This window comes from Nicotiana tabacum, chromosome 2, assembly GCF_000715075.1.
Source record: "Nicotiana tabacum cultivar K326 chromosome 2, ASM71507v2, whole genome shotgun sequence".
NCBI lineage: Eukaryota > Viridiplantae > Streptophyta > Magnoliopsida > Solanales > Solanaceae > Nicotiana > Nicotiana tabacum.
In genome coordinates this window covers 25,355,917-25,367,323 of record NC_134081.1, presented here as the reverse complement: position 1 = coordinate 25,367,323, position 11,407 = coordinate 25,355,917, and the positions used below count along the sequence as shown (strand labels likewise).

The 11,407-nt window shown below is 35.7% G+C and overlaps 1 protein-coding gene and 1 pseudogene across 1 annotated transcript; one reads left to right on the top strand and one right to left on the bottom strand.

The window, feature by feature from the left end:
* Window positions 1-1,018: 1,018 nt before the first annotated feature.
* Window positions 1,019-2,614, bottom strand: LOC107825263 (putative acetyltransferase At3g50280; annotated as a pseudogene).
* A 7,137-nt stretch (window positions 2,615-9,751) lies between these two features.
* On the top strand, window positions 9,752-10,105 carry LOC107825262 (uncharacterized). Its single transcript, XM_016652093.1, has one exon. The coding sequence runs from the start codon at window positions 9,752-9,754 to the stop codon at window positions 10,103-10,105; it is 354 nt and encodes a 117-aa protein (XP_016507579.1).
* The last annotated feature ends 1,302 nt before the right edge of the window (window positions 10,106-11,407 follow it).

The following is an 11,407-nucleotide window of genomic DNA, read 5'->3' as shown; positions in this document are numbered from 1 at the left end:
TATCAAATCATATCTGATTGATCTCAAATTTTGTACACAAGTCACAAATGATACCACAGACCTACTCCAACTCCCGGAACCCCAATCCGAGCCCGCTATCCACAAAGTCCACTCTCGGTCAAACTTCTAAATTTTTAACTTTCGTCATTTCAAGCCTAATTCAACTACGGACCTCCAATTCACAATCCAGACGCTCTCCTAAGTCCAAAATCACCAAACGGAGTTAACGGAACCATCAAAACTCTATTACGGAGTCGTCTAGACATAAGTCTATATCCGGTCAACATTTTCAGCTTAAGCTTCCAATTTAGGGACTATGTGTCCCATTTCACTCCGAAATCAAAAATCAAACCTCCCGTCAAGTCACGTACTCACAGTATAACACAGAGAAGACAATAATTAGGGGATCGGGACTAATGCACTCAAAACGATCGGTCGGATCGTTACATAAAGAAAAACATAGAGATAGATGAAATATAAACAACGTATTATCCCAAACTTATTTTCATTCCAAGGGAATGAGTGAAGCTTACTTTTACATTTAGTTAAACAATTTTTTGTATTTATATTTTTCTCCTATTCAAGAGCGAAATGTCTAGAATATCTCAGAGTTAAAACTACTACCTTGGTGTTAGCACCTCAACGTCCAAATACAACATAAGTTTAGTCACAACATCTAGAAAAATTTCCATTAAGACTACCAATATAGGATAAGAAACTAATGGACCCCTAATGCTATGCTCCATTAGTTTTTGCGTTTATCCCACATTTATCCTTAACAAAAGTGAGTTTGCTCTCCACCAAAGTAAGAGTGGCATGGGCCCAAATGTTCTGCTTTATATATAACTTTGGACCCTTCAATTTCTTTTTTCTTTGCTTGTAGTTGTATAGCTTTATTCATGAAATTAAAAACAAAAATATGGAACCCTAAGAAGACTGTATAAATTCACCTTGATGATATTATTATCATAAACAATTCAGTTTACCACAAGAATAAATCCAGTAAAAACAGAAGAAAGGTTGGAAACATTTCTTTCTTTTTAATTTTATCCTCTTTCAAAGTTTAATAAACATGTTCGTAACGAACAACCTAATCGTCAAGAGGTTATAATTCGAAGTGTAGTGTGATGATTTCAAGTGTTCAATTGAACCACACACTTAATTTAAGAAACATATTGCATAAATTCCATGTCCTCTTCGAGTCCCGCCATTGTCTCAGGTGCCAAAACCACTTCAAGATCAACGGTTCCATTTCCTTCTCGTCCGGGGAATGCGGAGATCTTACCGTCAAATTTATTAGCCATGCCACTTCGGACAGCCACGGGTCGGCCCCACCCGAAATCATTATCGTACATTGGAAACCTAGGTGAACTTCCCATAGTGATCATAGCTCCATCAAAATTTCCTAAAGGAAATAACCTAGGATTACTTTCCCAATCCTTCACACCCCGGCGCACGGTAGCATCATCATGCGCCACTACATTCTGATGTAGCAGATTCGCGCTCCAATTCAACTCGTTACTTAACAGCTCATTAACGGAAGCAACCGTTGGGATGCTCTGAATCGCGTTTCCAAAATAGAGCGGCTCCATCCTTTTCTCCATCCGATGGCGACAATTCACCGCCATCCTAAACGTCGTCGTTTTGCTCCCCTCCAATTTCCTGGCCCGCGTCACGGATCTCCACAACTGAGCACTCAACGACTGGAATGATGAAATTTCTGAAGCCTAGCCGTTTTTCAAAGCCGGCTCGTTCTTAACGGGCCTTATCTTTCCGTTAGTTCTTCCGTTTTGACCGTTAACTGTCATTTTGTTGTTGGCTCTGAATTTCAGCTTCAAAATAGCTTCTCTGCTGAAATGAAAGATCTTCTCACGTATAGGCTCGTCGCCGGAGAAAGTCGCCGACGGTCCACCTTCCGGGAACTGAAGAACCGCCGGAGAATCAAACACCGTGTTACGGCCGAAAAACGGCTGCCTCGTAATCTTCTTCTCCCCCTTAGAAAATTCAGCGAAAGTGTTGAAAAAATTCCAGAAAGAAGTTCCGTCGACGACGGCGTGATTCATCGTACACCCTATAAAAACGCCGTCGTTTAGCTCAGTTACCTGAATAGCCATTAAGGATTTATAGTGTCCGGCGTAACTCAGGGTGCTATCGAATTGGAAGAATTTTCTGAAATAAAGTGGCACATCGGAGTAATTTGGTGGACTTAGAGTGGCAATTGTGAGATGGGGTGCTTTCGCATGTACGAAATCGACGCCAGCGTCGTTGCAGATGATGTACACGTGGCCATCGGAATTAGTAATTAGACGGCCAGCTAAGGGAGGGAAATGGGAGAGAGTTTTAGAAAGGGAAATTTTGAGATAGGAAATAAGATGAGTGGAAGTTAATTCAGTTGGGGGTTGGGTTAACAAAACACCCTTTTGAATATATTGGCAAGAAAGCATAGGAAGATCAGAGAAACAGAGAGTCTTAAGGAATTATTAACAGAATCATGATGTTCTGGGTATATTGTGGATCTAGAAACGACAAAAACTGAAGAAGAAGGCATTGTTGCAGTGAGTGAGTTTATTGATTGTTATGGCGAGAAGGAATGGGAGGGGATGGGGAAAGAAGTAGGACAGTTGGAAGGTATATATAGACTATAGAGGTTAGGAGTGAGGCTTGGTTCATGCATTTTGGTGGTTCGTGGACTTAATTTGACCCTCGGCTCTTTCCTTTCTTTTTTATTTTTTATTTTTTCGCTATAGTGATGTCCGTATTAACGTGTGTGCACCTCTGTATTTCACTAGATATCTGTTACTTCGTCCGTTCACTTTTACCCGTTTACTATTGGCTTTGCACCCCTAAAAAAATAATTAATAAAGTATATAATTTAACATGATACTCATATTAATTGGTATATATTATTAATGGATTTGGAAAATAATATAAAATAATTAATTAATGCTAGGGCAAAACAAAAAAAATAATTATTTTTCTCTTGATATGCAAAAAGTGACAAGTAATAATGTAAATTTATTTTTTGAATACTTGACAACTAAAAGTGAACGGATGAAGTATATTCTACCCAATCCTGTGAGACCTCATGGACGGTTGGACCTTTCTCTATGTATTTTTTTCTTCGCTCTAATCATCTTGTACCGAAAGTTCATTGGGTGATTAATATGGGTTCGTGCCGCATAAAATCAATAAAGAGAGATCTACTTGAAGCTTTTTCATTCTTAAGAATTTAGATTTGAAATCTCTCATTAAAGATGAATGATCCTTTTTCAAAACCCGCCACTCCGTGGTGGCCTTTCTTTACGTACTACTTCTCCCGTATATATTGATGACTACACACTACAAGTGAATGATGAAGAGAGTAGTGGACATATTAGTGGTTTTACTACGGAGTTTTTTCTTCATAAGTTGGAAAACTAGATATCAGTAGTGCCAGACACTATGTCCAATGAACTTTCCTAATGACTGGCTTTCTGTTACATTGACCCATCCCATATTAGGTGGTCAAGGTCGTTCGAGGTCGTAGTTCTTTGTAGTTTCATCATTCATGTGGTCTATGGCTAACAAATATAGTAGAAACAAATTTAGAATTTTAACTCAGTAAATTTAGAATATCGTCACTATTCTCTTGTACATAACATGTTATAATAAGTAAAGACGTAATAATATTTTTATAATATTTCATATTCATACATAGATATAGATATAAATATAGTCCAAGTCAAAGATAGTGGATACAAGACAAAGCTTTATTTGGAAAACGATGACCCGTGAAGATGGGAACAAGTCCACAATGAGTCCATTACATGCTTAATCAATATATCTATATTTATCTATATTATATTAAAATCACAAGGCTTTAGCGAAATATCGTTCGTCTATTTTACCCTTTAAAAATAAAGTTTACATTGAATAAAATTATCATTTTACTTATCTTCCTAATATTTAGTACTTTTACATCAACTAAAATTCTATTTATTATATCTTTTCTTATTTAAACTACGAAAAAAAGAAATTTAAAAATCAATGGAGAGTTTACCTTATATAAGTGAATCACTGTAACTATGATACAAAAACTATAGACGAGGCCGAAAATTAGATTAACGTTTCAAATGTCTTTTCTTCAAGGAGTACTTAATTATCTTTGGCCAAAATCACTTAACTTGAACTTTCCATGTTTCTATTTGTTTAAATTTTTATTTTGTTAAAATAAATCATAATAGCACTGCATATAATCAGCTACTATGTTTTTGAGCATTGAAGAGTTGTTCTTACCGATTAAAAGTATCTCGTCGACTTTTATATTCATTAAATTAAATTTTACGCTAGACAAAATAGTTATTCAGTTACTTTCCTAACAAATAAGACTTTTTAATCACATAAAATTTTATTTACTAAATCTTTATTTATTAGAATAATAGTGTTCTAATATCAAGGACTTTAAAATCAATCAAGATTTTATCTTATAAACTAATAGTAAGAATTAAATACTAAGGGTTAGAATCTTTTTAACATTATTCGATCATTATCACAAATCTAAATAATTAAGAGTTTATCTTACATAACTATAATACCTTCCATGTTAGTGTTTCTAATGTTTAGTATTTTTAAATTAGGAAATTACGAATTTAATGCATGTTCAACATATTACTTGTTAAAATACTCTTGAAATTAAATAACGTGAATGGAATTGTGAATGTGCTATTTTCTTTATATCATAAATCAATTACTATTTGAAGTCTAAATAAGTGCCATATAGAAAGATAAATAGTTAAACGTCACGGTATCAATTAATGATGAATTTTTAATAGTAATTTCTGATTTCTATACTATATTATGGTTGAACTACTTTTCTACTCAAATAATATTATTTATTTATTATTTCTATAATATTTAAAAATGATACACAATAATTACAATAAAAATTAGCAAAACTTATAAGAGATAGAGGTGATTAGCAATAGTCAATAACACTAATGATTCTTCAAATACAAAGATCCAAAGTAAAATGTCAGATAAATTTTTACCCTTTAAAAATAGAATTTTATTACATAATTGAAATTCGGAATGAACCAATACTAAGAATTTGCAGAAAAATACATTATTTCATTTAGAATTAAGAAAAAAATGACTACGCTTTAAAATTAGCTATAGCAAAAGATCCAATTCAATTCTTTTTTAAACTAATCATCGTACAATAAATTATTTTTTAAGTAGACAAAACTCTTAGGATATAAAAATAAAGTAAATCATTTATAGTATAGTAATTTTAAATTGGCTAAGAAAAAACTTAAAGCAATAAGGATGGAACAGTTAAAGACAAAATATATTCTAACGAATGACAACTCAATATATTTTATATAAATTAAGTTACGTCTTTTGAAATATATTAACTCAATATTAGTCTTTATAAATTTAAAGGGAGGGAAACAAAAAACTCTCTCCTCGCTCCTGCTTCTCTCTAAGCGCAGGTTAGTCTAACGTGCGCTCTGGAGGTCCATGGGAAGGGGACAAGGTCGGGGAAGGGGACGACCTAAGAAAGAGATACAAATCGCATTTGGGAGTGCAATGCATGTTCAATCCAAAGTGAATGCTTCAACATCCAAAAAATAGTTACTAGTATCGGAACCTTCATCGAGCTCAACTGCAGAGAAGAGGCATGTATGGAGATGGTGGATAAAGACAAAATACCACTACCAGTGAGATCTCAGGCGGAGGATGGAAAGCAGCTGAAAGAAATTGAAGATCTGGTAGAAAATTTACCCACTCAAGCACAGGGTGATAAAGTACTAACACAGAGTAACATTGCAAATCAAGAGGCAAATAAGGAGGTTTCTGCATAGCAAGATGCAACTGTGAATAAACCTAAGTGGAACTCATTGTTTGCTGGAAACAGAGCTGCGAAAAATGGTATGACCTTAACCTATTTCCCTCCTCAAATTGTGAATGGTGAAACGATATTTCAGCTGGAGAAAAATGAAGTTGAGAAGGAAGCGGGAAAGTGTAAAAATGTTGTCATTGTCCATGTGATGGGAGAAACAGCAGGATATTCACTCATGCATAGGTACATTTCCCAGATGTGGAATACCATACCTATGCCGGATCTGTATCTGCATGAGGAAGGTTATTATGTGTCTCGATTTCATGATGTGAACGATATGAACGAGAATTTTATTCTCTGGCCCTTATACTATTAGAAATCGACCAATGATTCTGAAACCATGGACCCCTGCTTTTGATTTTAGTCAAGAGTTCATGACAGAGATACCACTGTGGGTAAAGTTTCCCAAATTACCTATGAGCTGTTGGGGATGTGGATCTTTGGGAAGAATTGCTAGTGCATTAGGAAAACTATTATTTGTGAATGAATGTTCGACTAAACAAGCAAGCATCTCATATGCTAGGATGCTAATTGAAGTAAATGTGTCCAAACCACTGCCTGACACAATAACAGTTATGGAGCCAAATGGACAAAAATTTCAGCAGGAGGTGGTGTTTGAATGGAAGCCCCAATTCTGTCCTCAATGCTCAACTATAAGGCACATATTCTCTAAGAAGATACCTAAGCAACAATTGATAGAAAGGCCAATGTAGAACAAGAGAAAAGGTGAACAACAGAAGGTGGTTCAGCAATAGAAGCCTAAAGTGATACCATCAACAAGACAAAATGTGGACAAACAGCAGCTGGATCAAGTGGAAGTAACTCAGCCTACAGTTACTAATAATGAAAGCAAACAGAAACAACAAGAATCTGAATCACAGAGCCAAGTAACAACACCAGATGGAACAGTGAGGAATGTTTCTAAAGACAAGGAGCAAATGCCAAGCCCGGAATTGAATTTGATCAACTTCCCACAGTTGAGTGCTGCTTTGAGTAGCAAATCTAAGAATGGGAATGTATTGGAGTTGCAAAGAGAGGACCAGAGAACCAGACAAGCAAAACCTCCTGATTTGGGAGGTATCACCATTTCATAATGACTTGGCTTATATGGAATATTACAAGTGTAAATAAAGTGCATAAACAGAAGGAGTTAAAGAAGTATATAAGATCAAAAACTATCAAAATTCTGGGCCTGCTGGATACCAGAGTAAAGAAACATAATTCCAAAAATACCTAGAAATATTGCTTTCAATTGGGGTATTATCAATAATTACTCAACTGCTGTCAATAGAAGAATTTGGTTGATGTGGGATCAAGGTGAATATACTATATCTGTTCTGAAGGTGGAAGCTCAACTAATACATTGTGAAGTTAGAGACTTCTCTACTAACTTTCAATGTGTTCTGAATATTATATATGGATTCAATACTGTGGAGAAGAGGAGAAGTCTATGGAACACTCTGCAGAACATATCGAGCAATACCAACTGCCCATAGCTAGTGTGTGGGGACTTTAATGTAATATTGTCGACTACAGATAGAATGAGCTGCCATCCTGTGAGTTTCAGTGAAGTTAAGGACTTTTCAGACTGTATAAATGCCACTCTACTAAATGAATTATAATGAAAAGGTGAATATTTCACATGGTCAAATAAGAAACAAGGAGTAGAGAGAGTTAGTAGCAAAATTGACAAAGCATTTGGTAATTATGATTGGATGATGAACTGGGGCCACATTGTCTTAGAGTATGATCTTCCTAACATTTCAGACCATGCCCCAATGCTATTGACTTTGCAAAGTGTGAATCATAACATCAGAGCTCCTTTCAGATTCTTTAACATATGGAGTGAACATGCACAATTCTTGGAGCTAATTGATGTCCACTGGAAGAAGCAGCTGGATATAGATCATATGCAGAATGTTTGGAACAAACTGAAGGAACTGGGGTCAGTCTTCAGACAACTGAATCAAAAAGAGTTTAAAGCAACATTAGAGAAGATTGATAGGGTAAGAGAAGAATTATAAGGCATTCAAGTTACAATAGGAGTTAGATATGATGATAGTCTAGTGATTAAAGAGAAAGAAGCTTTGATGAAGCTAGAGAAATGGAGTCTGATTGAGGAGACTATTCTAAGACAAAAGTATAGAGCTCAATGGATACAGTTGGGGGATTCAAATTCTAAGTATTTTGCTGCAGTCATGAAGGAAAGAAGCCAAAGAAAGCAAATCATGGAACTCAAGTCCTTGTCTGGAGCTAAGCTGTTGACTGATCCTAAGGAGTTAAAAGATGAAATTGTGTTATTATATAAAGGATTAATGAGGACCTCTAATCAGTCACTAAAGGCAGTCAACAAGGTTACAATGAGCAAGGGACCTAAGCTAAATCATGAAGAGCAAATCCTCATGTATACTCCAGTTACTAATCAAGAGATAGCTGATAGATAGAGTGCAATTGGAAATGATAAATCCCCAGGGGTGGATGGGTATAATGCTTACTTTTTTAAAAAGGCATGGAATATTGTAGGGCCAGAGATCATAAAAGCAGTAAGAAGATTTTTTGAATATGGCAAGATGAATAGAACTATTAACTGCATTTCTCTCATCTTGATCCCTAAAAATGATCATCCTGTTACAGTGAAAGAATACATGACAGTTACTTGATGTACTGTTCTGTACAAAATCATTTCTAAAGTCCTTGCATCAAGACACCAGAAAGTTATTGCATCAGTTGTATGTGAAGCTCAGACTGAATTTATTCCAGACAGGAAGATATCTGATAACATCTTCCTTGCTCAAGAATTGGTGAAGTCCTATACAAGGAAGAATGTGTCCCCTAGGTGCATGATAAAAATAGATCTCCAAAAGGCCTATGATTTAGTGGAATGGATTTTTCTGGAGCAGGTATTAGATGAACTTGGCTTTCCTAGACAGTTCACCATGTGGATCTTAGAATGTATGAAGATAGTTAACTACTCTATATTGGTTAATGGAGAACCCACAATTCTATTTGATGCAGCTAAAGGGCTAAGACAGGGTGACCCAATTTCTCCGTTCCTCTTTGCAATAGCCATGGAATACTTAAGTAGAAAGCTCAATGAGGTGAAATAAAATAAGGAATTCAAGTATCACCCAAAGTGCTCTAAGCTAACAGTGACTCATTTGTAGTTTGCAGATGATCTACTGTTATTCTCTAGAGGAGATGCTGAGTCTGTTTCCATTCTGAATAGGTGATTCTTGGACTTCTCTTCTGCTTCAGGACTTCAAGCTAACAAAGAGAAGAGCTCCATTTATTTTGGGGGAGTTACTCAGGGGGTTCAAGATCAAATTCTACAACTGTTAGGATTTCCAAAAGGAGAACTTCCCTTCAAATATCTGGGGATCCCCCTGGCTACTAAAAAGATCTCCTTACTTAAGTGGCAACCATTGATCAGCAAGATGGTATCCAGAATCTCTACTTGGACTGCAAAGAAATTATTATATGCAAGGAGATCCCAGTTAATCCAAACAGTCCTCTTTGGTATCCAAGCATATTGGTCTCAACTGTTTGTTATTCCCTCAAAAGTACTAAGTACAATTGAGGCCTATTGTCGAAGCTACTTATGGTCTGGCACAAATACAATAATAAGGAAGGCGCTAATAGCTTGGGAGAAGGTTTGCACTCCAAAGTCAATGGGTGGCCTAGGCTTGCTAAACATAAGACTATGGAACAAAGCTGCAATAGCTAAAGCTAGCTGGGATATTGAGCTTAAGACAGATAGACTGGATCAGATGGTTACATGCTTACTACATCAAGAACCAGCAATTCAGGCAAATGTCTATCCCTTAACAGGCCGGATGGGTGGTGAGGAAAATATTTGAAGCTAGAGATACAATGGCACTGATTCAAGATATCAAAACAGGCAGCTTAATCAAGCAGATGTATCTTAAACTTATTGGTGATAATGAGAGAATACCTTGGAAGACACTGAGATTTGGAGATGATACTAGACCAAAAGCTCAATTCACAGTGTGGCTGCAGATGCATGGGAAACTAATGACTGTTGATAGACTTGCCTCCTGGGGGATAAATATTGATCCTATATGCAATCTATGTAATAGTTACAGTGAAACAAGAAATCATGTATTCATGGAATATCCTTTCTCTAACAAAGTCTGGGAAGGTGTGTTAAAATGGATGAAGGTCCCTCTCTTCAGGACAACACAATGGGAACAAATGGAGAAATAGATCATTCAAGCATCAAAGGGTAAATCACAAAGAGCTCAAATCTTTAAGTTGGCATATACTGAATGGGTGCATATAATGTGGATTGAAAGGAATCAGCGAAGATTTGAAAGTAAAGCAAAGAGTCAGAATCAATTGGTGAGGGAAATTGCTTATGTTTGTAATATCTGGGCATCTACTAGAATTAAAAAAACTGGTGCAACAGCTTAGTATTTAGTTTAGCTCTAGTAGTTAAGTATCTTTTTGTGTTCTTGCTTAGATAGCAGACTGTGATGTAGTCTAGCTATGGTTTCTTATTGTAAACATTCTGGTGATTAATAAAATCTTTAATTACCAAAAAAAGAAATATTAGCCTTTTTAGGATTTATATTGTCACTTACCATTTTTTGCCGAAATAGTAGGCCAACAACGTTATTCCAAAATTTCTAGAAAGTTAATAGTCATTTTTTCAATTTATGTTCATAAATTTTAAAAAAGCATGATAAAAAGATTTTTATGTTACTTATTTGTTTTCGGTAGGTCGCATAAATAACAATAATTTTCATAAAATATTCCTACATAAATTCTCATACAACCATAGTAGGATAATAAATAATGATTGAGGAGTTCTATTTACAGTTTCTTCTTTTATTGAGTTAGTGATTGATGTTCGGCCAAAATGCTATACTTTTAGTACATTACTCACCCTATATTTTGTTGGTTTAGTGATTAATTATGCGACATTTGAGCTAAATTATGTTGTTTTATGTGTAGGAGTATCGGAAGAAAGAGTCGAATGAAAGTTGCACAAAAAAAGGACAAAAATACAAGAAAAGAGCACAAAAGCATCAAGTACCCAAGTCGTACTACAGACCAAGTAAAGCCGGCTCTATAGCTTGCCTTACCGTGCTACAGACCAAGTAAAGTCAGCTCTATAGCCAGCTTGACCGCGCTATAAGCCTGACCTCGTCTATAGCCCGGTAATTAAAAGTCGCGGGTTAAAAGACTTCAACCTGGATTTGGACAGAGAGATTTCGGCCCTAACATATAAATACTCCCCAAACGAGTTGAGGGAGGGGCAAACATTATTGGAGAGGCAAGAAGGCTACGAGAACACTTGGAAGCAACGAATCACAAGAGTTTTCTCTTCCGTTCTTCCTTAATCTGTATTTTAATGCTTTCAATTATTATCATGATTGTTAGTATGGTTATGAGTAGCTAAACTTTCCCATCTAGGTTTTGATGGAACCTTTTGAAGGATGATTTTTCTAATGCGTTTAATATAATTTTTCTATTGGAGTTTTTCTTCTTGTTCAACTACGTGAT